At 44.2% G+C, this 12205-nt stretch overlaps 6 protein-coding genes across 7 annotated transcripts; 4 read left to right on the forward strand and 2 right to left on the reverse strand.

Moving 5' to 3' along the window:
* Positions 1-4043: 4043 nt before the first annotated feature.
* Positions 4044-4499, reverse strand: RB195_021872 (uncharacterized protein; the record flags this gene model as incomplete). The annotated part of the gene is made up of 1 exon (XM_064208800.1): positions 4044-4499. One exon carries the CDS (start codon positions 4497-4499, stop codon positions 4044-4046), a length of 456 nt encoding a protein of 151 aa, XP_064064681.1.
* Positions 4500-4690: 191 nt separating this feature from the next.
* RB195_021873 (uncharacterized protein) lies at positions 4691-5083 on the forward strand (the record flags this gene model as incomplete). Its single annotated transcript, XM_064208801.1, has 1 exon — positions 4691-5083. One exon carries the CDS (start codon positions 4691-4693, stop codon positions 5081-5083), a length of 393 nt encoding a protein of 130 aa, XP_064064682.1.
* Positions 5084-5123: 40 nt separating this feature from the next.
* RB195_021874 (uncharacterized protein) lies at positions 5124-5663 on the forward strand (the record flags this gene model as incomplete). The annotated part of the gene is made up of 1 exon (XM_064208802.1): positions 5124-5663. One exon carries the CDS (start codon positions 5124-5126, stop codon positions 5661-5663), a length of 540 nt encoding a protein of 179 aa, XP_064064683.1.
* Positions 5664-6130: 467 nt separating this feature from the next.
* On the reverse strand, positions 6131-7540 carry RB195_021875 (uncharacterized protein; the record flags this gene model as incomplete). Its single annotated transcript, XM_064208803.1, has 2 exons — positions 6131-6345; positions 7366-7540. The coding sequence occupies 2 exons, from the start codon at positions 7538-7540 to the stop codon at positions 6131-6133; spliced, it is 390 nt and encodes a 129-aa protein (XP_064064684.1).
* A 2240-nt stretch (positions 7541-9780) lies between these two features.
* RB195_021876 (uncharacterized protein) lies at positions 9781-11376 on the forward strand (the record flags this gene model as incomplete). Of its 2 annotated transcripts, XM_064208805.1 has the most annotated exons (3): positions 9781-9895; positions 9963-10762; positions 10891-11376. In XM_064208805.1, 3 exons carry the CDS (start codon positions 9781-9783, stop codon positions 11374-11376), a joined length of 1401 nt encoding a protein of 466 aa, XP_064064685.1. The 2 variants fall into 2 exon arrangements, with proteins under 2 accessions (XP_064064685.1, XP_064064687.1); XM_064208804.1 differs by lacking the exons at positions 9781-9895; positions 9963-10762 and having other exon boundaries at positions 10990-11376.
* On the forward strand, positions 9953-10801 carry RB195_021877 (uncharacterized protein; the record flags this gene model as incomplete). The annotated part of the gene is made up of 1 exon (XM_064208806.1): positions 9953-10801. One exon carries the CDS (start codon positions 9953-9955, stop codon positions 10799-10801), a length of 849 nt encoding a protein of 282 aa, XP_064064686.1.
* Positions 11377-12205: the final 829 nt, after the last annotated feature.

Below are 12205 nucleotides of genomic sequence, written 5' to 3' on the forward strand. Positions count from 1 at the left end.
TTCTTCTCAAACTCAATAAAGTGGCTTAAAACGCCTTGAAAAAGTCTACTCCGTATCAGTCTGTAGGTGAATCTGAAACAGTGATCAATCTATAAATCATAGCACATGCCCAAAAAAGTTACACATCGTCTTAGTGATTTCCACAAGTCTGGTTAAAGGAAGCGTTCACTGGAGTTTCCGTTCTTGTGATTTCTCTAAAACAATAAGTTTATATCTAGCTCTAGTCTACTCAATGGGGATGTAGCGGATAATCTTTTCGGATATCCAGGAAGCCATATCCAGACATTAACACCACAGTTATACCAATTCTCACGTGGGAAGTTTAATTTTTATTCGATTGCTTGAATTTAATCTGACACCTTGAAGCAATTTCATGTTTACAAATAAACGCATTCAACAACTACGGTTAGTTTGACGACTTTGTTTATGAAAAACAAAATATAAAACGATTGATTGTTTGAAAAATTAGTACCAGCATTTCAGGAATCATTTGGTATAGAGAATTAATTGTCCATTGGTTTATTGTGATGCAAAAATTTCATGTAAAAAACGATTCTAGTACGATTCGTATTGTTATTGTAGCCATGGGTGAAACCTCGTGGTCATGTTACATTGTAAATAATCCAGAGAGCACTTTGCAGAGTCAACAGGAGCGTAGCAACAGTTTTGTCACCGGACAGACTTGTGTCTCAACTCGATCAACATTTGCAAATTTTAGCTGCTGCAAGGTGGATCAGTGATCCCTATCCAAGCAGTGCCTGGGGCATTCGTCTCTTGAGTAAATAGCACTGAATATAATACGAGAAAAAAATGTTGCAGGAGATTGTCGATCAGTGTGCAGTCTAATGACTAGTGTTCGACGAACTTGAAACTGTCTAGCAAAGCACACTTCATTCCTAAAAAATAACCGCCAACACAGTGCCCGAGAGTTTATTGCCTTCTGTGCTCTACAGGGATCGGTTATGGATCGAGATCAGAGATTAAAGAAATCCGAACAAGGAAAAGGAGAATCGGTGCATGGCGTTTTACAAGCACTGGTTTCTTTGGAGCTGCGAAATTCGTATTCGTTTACGTCCCAGTAGTCCAAAAATACTTTATGAACAACCCGAAAAGTTGAGATAATGGAATTGGGGAACGACGGCAACAAAAGGTCGGAAAATCTAAAAAGCACGTTAGAGTTGTTAAAACGATCGTTAAAATAGCTGCTCATCCCATACAGAACTACCTGCGAATACAAAAATGGGATGAGTCAAAATCGCTCGAGGTATCAGTTCACCTGACGAGACAACTCCTTACACTGGGCAATAAGTGGATTAGTAATGTGACCGCTTAAGAAAGCAACTCTTCATACCGCTGCGAACTACAGAATTTCCTAGATCACGTTCAACTATAATCCAAAAGGTGCGAATTTGTAGAGGGTTTTTTGAGTTTTCAACCTTGCATCCCTGCAAACTACATCTCCAACCTTCCCCACCACTGAGGCAAAATCGAAATCGAAGATTTTTTCTAGTGCTGACCATAAGTTCAGGATCGAGGGGGTAGGAGCGATGATGTGCCGAACATTTCTTTGTTACTTTCCTTTTTTCAATAAAGAAGGATTTCAAAAAAAATTGGATTATTTTCTAGGAGAGACCTTCAAAGCGGATAATGTGAAGATTTACCCAGAAAAGCAATATATACATACTACGTTAAAAACAACTTCTTGAAAAGTCTAGATAAATCATTTAGTTGGCAATTTCCTGAAAACACAAAAGGCATTCATTGGATGTTGTCATAGGGAAAATGCGCTGAGGGTTTCAAAAAAAACTATGCGACCTCGAATTTTCGTTATTGTTATAAATAAAAAATACGCTCACAGTAACGCTGTTAGTAGACTTTTTTTCTCCGACACCAATTAAAAAAAAACACAATTACTTGTCATACCAGAGGGCTACAATCCAGATTTTTGTAGCCCTGTTGCACCGTACAACAAACAGGCTGTAAGTTCCAGTGGTTTTCTTTTGCTGTTAACTGATCTCGTGGGACGGGTGTAGTGTGGCGGTTAGAGGTTCCGGTGCCTGCACGATCGATCGTAGGCTCGAATCCGCCCTAGTGCAGACCAAGCCGTTCATCCCTCCGGGGCCGACAAAGATACCAGACTTGTCTGGAAGTACAAAAACACCGACTTGACACATCGGCTAGCCACCGCAAGTCATTGTATAGACCAGTTACACGTTCGAGAACCTCAAACGATTCTGAATTGAAGTGAACGAGGTGGCGCATCCCGAGCGGATTGATTAACGCCAGGCACTTTATACTTTATCCTTTAAAGGCATCACCCCACGAATCTGAGGTGGTACGGATTTCAAGTGGAGTATTCGTATAGTAGATAATGGAGAGGGGGGTGATTCCGGGCATTTCTTCCTAATTGCCGTAAAAAACGGCCCGGAAGATGCGGCGCGTGCACAAGGCTGGCGCACTCCAATCGAGCTCCTTGTAGAAAATAGCGCGCCGGAAAGCCCGAAGCCGTATCTTCTGGGTCGTTTTTCACGGCAATTAGGAAGAAATGGACGAGATCACCCTTCTCTCCATAATCTACTATCCTGTATACGAACACTCAACCTGAAATCTGTACCACCTCAGATTCGTGGGGTGATGCCTTTAGCTGACGTCACCTTTTTCTAGAAATCCAGCTGAAGTAACATTCGAACATAAACTGAATAAGAAAAAAAATCGATTTGTAGTTTTTGTTACTTAATGCTACTTAATTATTAGGTTGGCTACTTTTTTTTTAAAAATGCGCATACCTTTTACAATTTCGTAGCTTCTTAATCAAACATTCATTATCAACCGTCAAATAGGTGTTTCTATGACACAGTCCCATCATTCTAGAAGGGTTACAGTTCCTTGAGACCAGAAACCGGCGCTGAGACTCAAAGAACAACTCAACAGTAGATTTGAAGCCAGTGGAAGAACTAAACAGTTTTTGCTTCAGAAGATGCTTAAAAGCCGTAAACGAGTGGTAGCGCGGTGAAGAAAGAAGTGAAGAATAAGATGCATGGGAAAACCCAGAGCCTCAAGTTAGTAGCGCGCGGCCGAAGAGACCTGCGGCCGCGCACTCGTCAGAGTACCACTTGTTCCGGGCTCTGAAACATTCCCTAAAGCAAAAACTGTTCAATTCGTTCTCCAGCCTCAACCTGAAGTTGAGTTGTTCTTAGAGTTTCAGCCCTCGTTATTCTGATCATAGAGAACTATAAACCTACGGAAAAGATGGAACACTGTGAAAGACAGTCATGGTGAATTCATCATTAATCGGGGATACTGAAACAAGAAACAAACGACGCATCGTTTTTCGTGTAAAACGATGTCCGTGTTTTTGGCTGCAGTGTCGCCACAACATTGAATGGATTAGCGAAGAGGATCGAGAAAATTAAACTGTACACGGAAACCGTTGCCCTCATTCCTCATAGCCTCTTCACCAAGCGGAAGAAAAATATCGGTTTACAAAAACCTCTGGAAAACATCCGCTTATTTGCAGCTATCTTTCCTAAAAGCAGTTTTTAGGGAAATTTTTGATGTCCAATTTTTTCCATGAGTAAGTTGCGGATGGGACATTGTTCATAACTATAGCACAGAAAACAACAACAACAGTGACGGCAACAATAAGAATGCAATATCTCCTACAGATTCAAGAAAAAAAAAGAGTGATTCAGAAGATGCAGGTCTCTGCATCCGAAAGAAAGATGAAATGAGAGCTTGTAAACTGATGCAAATGTTTAGAAATGTTCACAGGAAAAGTTCTGGAATTGTGGAAAATTAACATGATTACATGTACGGAAATGATAGTAATATAACAAGTATGATAGCAATACTTGCTTAATTATTTTGATGGCCCACCTTCATGAATATGCTGACACCAACACCTTTTCCAGCCAATTCGTTCCCTCGCCACCGTCCAAGGCGCTCTCAAGTTTTGCGAAAGACGTTGAGGAGGTGATTGAGCGGAATCCAGGTGAGGCTTGGATTCGGCTTTTTTTTTGGATTCCATTCGTGCAGCGAACACATCATTCTATCTCGTTGACGTCCTCCCTCAAAGGCGTTCGGAGTTCCTTGAGATCCTCTTTCGTTCTTTTAGTCCATCTATCGCCGATTCTTCTCATAATGTGACCTGGATATCTATTATTTGTTTTCGATATGTTTTCCACTGGTTCGCGAATACTGGACATCGCCTTTATGTCGGAACTGCAAAGACCGGCTAGACATTGTATGCGCCGGTTGAACTTCAGATGACATCTTTCAAAGGTTCTGTGAGTAGTAAGCAGCTTTCTAGACGTGGCAGCGGTGTCTGTCGACGTCTCCGCTGCGTAACAAAGCGCCGAAGGAACTGCCGTGTCAACCAGATGGACATGGAAATCTTGATCAGTTAGTTGATCCGTAGCTCTCCCGAGGGGCGCAAATGCTGCCAACGCTGGTCTCATCCATCTATTCAGTTCTTTCTTCATGTCGTTTTCCACGTTCATAAAACGTCCAAGGTACACGTATTAGGTTGAGGAATAAGTTCTTGCCGTTTTAATCGATCGTTTGTTTACAGCGATTCTTTTGTCGTAAGGCCAATCGTAATATACCATTTTAAAGAGGTTTTTCTGCTCTACAAACCTGTTGTAACCATTTTTTCGATAACTAAATGTTGCCCTAATTTCAGACCTCTGAAATGGACATTCCAGGCGGTAAAAAACAACATTTTCGACACCTTCTTTACTTCGCCTTTCGCCGAGGTCAAAAAGCCACCGAAGCTGCTCGGGATATTTGCGCCGTGTATGGAGAGGATGCTATAACTGCGAGGACTGCTCGAAATTGGTTTGCCAAATTCAAAAATGGCAATTTCGACCTAGACGACTCTCTCCGCTCTGGTCGACCTTCTGACTTCGACGAGGATAGTCTCAAAGCGCTTTTGAAGGAAGACGGCCGTCGATCAAGTCGGGAATTGGCCGAGAAGATGTACTGCGACCAAAAGACAATTTTGAACCATCTTCACTCGATGGGATTTGCCGAACACCGCCCGACACCGGGCAACACGCGGCCACAAGCAACGATTTTTGTATAGAATCGTCACGGGAGATGGGAAGTGGTGTCTCTACGTCAACATGAAGCAAAGGAAGGAATGGGTGGCTCCAGGAGGCACGCCAAAACCAAGAGCGAAGCAAGTCCTTCATCCCAAGAAGACTATGATCTGCGTTTGGTGGGATTGGGAGGGTCTGGTGCATTGGGAAATGCTGGAGAAGAACAAGACGGTCGAGAAAAATCTCTATATAGCCCAGCTTCATCGAGTAAAAGAGGCTATTCAACTAAAAAGACCTCATCGACGAGGCCAAGTCATCCTGCTTCACGACAACGCACGGCCTCACACAGCAAACATCGTCAAAGCCGCCCTCCAAGAGCTCGATTGGGAAGTCCTTCAGCACCCACCGTACTCTCCGGACCTTGCGCCAACAGATTATCACCTTTTCCGCTCGCTGTCGAACCAAATGCAAGGTGTTACCTTCGACAACAACGAGGACCTCGAAAATTGGCTCAACAACTTCTTCGAGTCCAGGCCCGGCGGTTTTTGGCAAAACGGTATTAACAAGTTGGTCGAGAGGTGGGAGCAGGTCGTAAACAATGACGGAGAATACATAGTTGATTAATTGCTTGTTATAATTGTTGTAAAATATCAGGATTTTTCAATAAAGAAAAAACGGAAAGAACTTATTCCTCAACCCAATATTATGAAGTTCCATGATTTGGAAGCCTTCAAATTGCACTCATCCATCCTCGCAGGAGAAGCTCTACATAAACTGTATCTTCTTTCTGTTTATTTACTATCCCCTTTCTTGCTTCGTTTAATTCCTTGAGCATCCTTTCTTCTTCAATGAAGCTTTTCGAAAGCAGAACGATGTCGTCCGCAGAACGAAGATTTAAGAGGAATCTTCTATCAGCACATATGCCCTTTTCCTTCCCACACAGGTGATTTCATCATCTACTGTAATGTAGCCGTGAACAGCATCGGCGATATAGTATCGCCATGTCGTGCTCCGTTTCCGATGGGTATGGTGAGGCGATGGCGGATGCATTATAGTGGTGCATCATCGTAGCAAATAGCTAATGTCCTCACCTATGACGCATCCACAGGTTGTTCGACCAGCGCTGACAATATTGCATTCGTTTCTACGCTGTCGAAAGCTTCCTCATAGTCGACGAAGGTTAGGACGAGGGACAGGCGATGTTTTCGGCTAACCTCTATGACCTTCGACACGGTGTAGACGTGGTCCAGACAGCTGAACCTGTGACGGAATCCAGCTTGTTCTTCAGGTTTGGCTTCACGCAGATCTAGATATGCACATGAGGCTGATCTTCGTGATCACTTTGTATAAGACGCTTAGCAAGCAGATCGGATGGGACATTCGAAGGTCCATCAGTCACCTTTCTCATTTTAGTTGGTTAGTTAGTTAGGTATGTTCGCGAGCTCTTCCTTTGGTCTGAGATCTAAGCGGATGGTCACCACCCTAAAGAAAGTCTGCTGATATAAAATCAGGTAGGCTGGTTGTTTCAGGTTTCATGCGACTAGTTGCAACTTTATTGCTGAACGGAGAATCCGTGGTAGGACTTCACCAGTGAAGATGATGGGGCTTGACACTAATTGGCGAACGGGAAATGTTCAAGTAGAACCTCTTCGTGATGATTCGATCCTCAAGGCAAGAAGAGGTGCGAATCGCTTTTTCGATCAGCAAGGCTGCTAGCGGAACGTCATACTCGCAAGCGTCCCTGCAGCCTTTCTGTAGAGTTCTTCTTCTTTGTGCTGCTTTCAAAATTGTTTCACCCTGTATTTCGGAAGGTCCCACTCAAAGCTTTTCTGCGGCTAGTGTTTGCTACTGACTGCTTAATGTGTGATTCATTCGGATCAAGCCTCAAAGTCCTTCTTTCCAACAATTCCTTGGTAGCCTTTGAAATCCGATCCAAGTTTGTAGTGTTCGGCTTCGAGATACGTTTAGCCCTGGCTCACAGTCCTCGGAGCAGCAGGTCGTGGCTCACATTTGGGTCCTCGATGTGCCAGTTACCTTGGAGCAAGGATTACTCGTACGTAATCGTCGCATAGTTCTTCCTTCTTCCTTCGTAGCCGATAGCAGATTTTCTTTTCTTTTCCATTTTGTAGATGTCGTATTTCAGCACGAAGAAGGAAGGTTTCGGTAGTCGGAACCAATACAAAAAGCAAGTATTATCAAGACCCCAATTATGTAGATCTCACCTCCGGTGGCATGAATCATGTCACTGGGCGATTTCCACGTCCACCGACGATTATCTTTCTTTATGAAGAGGGGACCTCCTTAAAGGGGACGAGTGGCGAACAACCGCCTGGCGAGGCGACTGCAGTTTTCATTTCGGTCCCCAAGTCCAAATCTTCGATCCTGTATTCAACTTCTGTGGCTTTTCCTAGTTTTGCATTGAAGTCACTGCCAATAAATTCGCAGGAGTTCTCGTTGCGGATCACTTCATCCAGCTTCTCATAAAAACTGTCCAAATTCATCAGCAATTAATAATGGTGTGCAGCAGCTGATGATGCTTGTATATTTCTAGCCTATGTATTTCATTTTATTTTGTAGAGGGTGGAATCAAAGAGTAGCCAGGCAAGGTGACAAGATCTTGGAAGAATCGATGAGATGGACGAGAGATGTGTGCACATCAAAACCAACACCGGATACATTACGGGACGGAACCTTTTCTCTGCCAACGACGAGCGTACCGTCTTTCATCTGTCGTACTTTGCCCTTTCTGTTCTTGATCTCCTGCAGAGGAATTAGTTTGAATTGAAATTTGGAAATTGGGCACGCTTTAAAGCTCCGAGAAGGGCATGTAGGTCAGCATCTGTGGATACCGTTCCTAGTTCACAATCGAAAACGTCCTGAACAACCTGAGATTTGATCACCTCTCACCGCCCAACATACCGTCTGACGTCTTAGACGGTAAGGCCTAACGTGGAAGGTACTTCTCTTTAAACTAAAACTAAACTAAAAAACTAAAACTAAAACTAAGCAACCCTGTCATGGGGAGCTTGAATTTAACACCGCTCGTCACCCAACCTATATGGATCGAGAAGCCACCTTGCGACTGGTAGGACGGTGCTGAATCTTAGCAGTGGTTAACTCTTAGCTAGGCTTCTGATTGCGAGAAGTCGGAATGTCGTAGGTGCCTACCCACATACTTCTCAGCTTTGAAGACTTTTCAAGAGGACATACTTCCGCTTCTTATCACATTTTGACGACCATAGTCACCTCTACGCCACTCTGATGCGGTTAACCGTTGTAGAGGTGATGACAATAAGACGAAAAATATATATGGCGGTATTGCCATAATTATAGTCCTCAACGCAAGACGGATGCAGTATTCATATAGTGGATTAGGACTCTTTCGTTCACTTTTTTTTTGCCTAATTTAATTCATGGTCTCGTGCAGTGATCGAATATGGAACCACGGATACTTTGAGAAGCTTAAACAAACATCATATGCTCCATTAGGGATAGAATTTTGCGTGACAACATTTTCACCTTACGCAGTAGGGAAATGTTACCTGATCACCCACAACTACTTACCAAATATCGGTCCAATTAACCACTGTCGCAGTCAAGCAGGTTCATCTATGATTTATTTGGGAGCTCGTCCCCTACCTTTCTAGTAATATTATAACCATGTAGCTGTGTTTGAAAAAGATTTTGATGTAATTGAGAAGAGGTCGAATCAATCGAAAATGTGAATATCGAGCCAGACTATCTGTAGAAAAGGCTCTCTGAAAAAGACGAGAATGCTATCCACAGCCTTTCCATCTATTTTGCAGTTCATTCCGTTTAGAAAAAAACACTTCACGAGGATTAACAGCGCTGCAGCTACTAATACGCAATAATTCCAGAATTATAACATGAGAATGAAAAAAGGCGAAAACCGGGTGGAAATTATTGACGACGTACATCAGCAGACATTCTTTTTCTCTTTATTGATATTTCTACACAACAATCGTTCTATTAAAACGGTTATAGTCAAATTCGAAGCGAATCTATAATATTCTTAGCAAACTTCCTATTCACTGAATAATTTGCGGCTACAAATCAGTTTAAAGGATAAACTCCATTGCGTATCAATACAATTGTTATGCGCGAACGCATTTTACTGCAATTCAAAATCACTGCGATTTTTAAACGAGTATTGGACTACGCAAGAACTTGTGGCAGTATCAGACGGACTAGGCCAGTGTTTTATGTCTCCTATAGTATTACAACTTTATCCACCATACTTGGGGCCGCGTATACGAGTTTGATTGCTACCTGCACGTGGTGGTCCTGCTTCAACCAAACGCAATCAGGCATTCGAGTGTACGCATAGGGAACGTACGAGCTATATAACCCGCACTGTTATGTGGTGAGAGATTCCCATGCATTGCAAAAAGGTGTTGTCGTCCAGCACATCCCCAAAGCCCATAACTGTGTGCCTTTTGCTACACTGCAGGAAACACACATGAGAGATTGGCCCGCCATCAGCATCGAAAATTACACCATATCTGCTGCGATGATGATGAGAACAAAGTAGGTGGCTGCGCGACAGCTGTGAGGAACTATTACAAGAAACTGGTGGAGGAATTCGGCTCAATGTCGTCTAGATGCACCTTTGTACGACTGCGGGATCGCAGAGGACGTAAACTCTGGATCATAAGTGCTCACGCACCTCACCGGAAACCGCTGAGGACAACGTTTTTTTTTTTGAGTTTATGTCTAAAATATGAAGCCAGCAGGTGTCATCATCGGAATCGACGCGAATGCGAAGACGGGACTCAAACAGCAATCCGATGTGCTAGGAAAATGGTACTACTCAGCGGAGAGAACGTCGAACAACGGTGACCGTCTGGTCGACTCATGCGAACACACGGGCCTCTCATCGACGCCATCAGCTCATGTGGCAAGGGCCAACCCTTTTAACAACTGAAGAGCAGCGCAAGCGGAAGATGAGGACTCTTAAACTTCAGCTCGACTACGTTCTGGCAAGGAACATTTATCAGTCAGATACCCGAAAATCTAGAGCTGTTTGGGACGTCGCATTCGACTCCGACCACCATCCAGTTCTTCTCAGCTTCAACAAGAGAAACCGAGGAGTTCCCCTCCAACCAAAAATAGACATAGCAGGTCTGAAAGACGAAGAATGCAGAACGAAATTCCGCCAACGTGTGTCCATTCATGTTGGGGTACGGACAAGGAAGAATCTCAGCGATGCGGATTGCTTCACAAAGTGCATCCAGGACGCTGCAAGGGAAAGGCTCCCGGCTCTATTGCCGTGGAAGAAGCTTGTCTTTGCATCTGCGGAAACAAATCCTACGTACAATTCTGTATGTGTCGTGCGCAGCGCTGGTGACTTCAACCAAGAAAAGCGTCTTAGAAGGAAGCTGCGCCGTCAACTGCAACAAGACCGCGATAACGGGTGGACGTCAAGAGCGATGGAGTTTGAGAAGGCGTGGGAGGATAGGAATCCGCGGAAAGCCTATGCTCTACTAAAACAGTGTAGCGGCAAAATGAAAATATGTCCTGTAATATATCCTGTCCTCAACACTGCCAATGGAGTAGCTGTCGGTGAAGCAACCTTTCCAATTTGGAGAGAACACTTCAAGACCTTGCTGAACTGGCTAGTACCGTCAGCTCCTGAACTCGAACACGTTCATAGGCCGACATATGCGGTTAACAAGGAACCACCGACCAAGTCGGAGATTTTAGTCCGTAGTCAAAAAAATGAAGAATGGAAAATCTGGTAGAGACGACGGGATTAGTGCAGAAATGCTGAAATGTCTTCCTCCGTCTGGGATTCATGAGATGACAAAGATCATCCATTCGGTATGGATAGACGAAAGGTTACCTGATTCGTGGAGACACCTCACCGAGGCCGTCTTATCAACGAGCTCCGCGTGTAGTATCAGGAAAGTTCGTTTGCTTGCTTGATGACATGAATAAGCGAACAACTGCTGTAGTTCGAACAACATCGTTTGAGGCGGTAATTGGAGTAAGACAGGGGGCAGAGGCAGGAACCTTCCTGTTCAATTTCGCCATCGACATTATGCGTAGAACAGTCGACCAGTGTCCTGCTGACATTGTCTTAGCACTATCTGGGTGCCCCTTGACTGATCTCGAATACGCTGACGATGTTGTTATATTTGCGGAAAGCAGTACGAAACTTCAACATGTTGTCAACCTTGTATCGAAGCTGGCTGCAGCCCATGGACTACGTCTACGCCCTGATAAATGCAAGCAGATGTGGATTTCTTCGAGACCTCGAACAGGTATCAGGGTAGACGCACAACCCATAGAACTCGTCGTGAGTTCTGTTACCTGAGCTGTGCGTTGAAGAACAACAGCGGCTACGAGAGGGATGTTCACCAAAGATGCGCTAAGGCCACTTCTGCATTTAACTCCTTAACGAAATGCCTTTGGTCGAACCCCATCACCAACGAAGTCAAGCTGCTAGTCTACCTATCCGGTTCGCCCCATCATAATGTACGGATCGGAGACTTGGGCAGCACCATCAACGGTTACGTAGAGGCTTGATTGCACGGAACGAAAGCTGCTTAGGCAGCTACTTGGCTACTTTTCGCCTAGGATATGATACAATGAAGATCTTTACGCATAAAGTGATGTGATATACCGGCTGATTGCACGTGGAAAACATCAACATCTTGCACCGCCATCGAAAGTGGCTAAAGTAAATCGTCTGCGCTTCTTTGTTCATATACTAAGGAGATCGGCAGATCACCTTGTTCAACGAGTCCTTAGGAGTTTGTCGTGTTCAAGCTAGAAAGAGCGACTTGGCCGAAAACAGAATTTCTGGTTTGAGGTGGTGACAGAGGACCTGAGGACACTCGGCGTGGATAGGCAGTTCAGGCGAGACGTAATGTTTCGCAGAGTATTGAATAGCAACGAATAGATTGATTCTGTGCAAGCTCTCGCAGAAGATCGAGAAGGTTGGACAGAGCTGTGTTCAAGGAAGGCGCACCTCGGTGAAAATGTGTGTAATCGCGTCAGGCAATGACATCAACCCGCCGATTAAGTCAAGTCAAGTACGTCATGCACGATACACTAGAAGAAAAACTTTTCCCGAATTCGGATGACAGCATGGTAGCGGCGAGAGTCATTTAGGATCCCAAAACGGAAAAGACGATCTGTAT

This window comes from Necator americanus, chromosome X (genome assembly GCF_031761385.1).
Source record: "Necator americanus strain Aroian chromosome X, whole genome shotgun sequence".
NCBI lineage: Eukaryota > Metazoa > Nematoda > Chromadorea > Rhabditida > Ancylostomatidae > Necator > Necator americanus.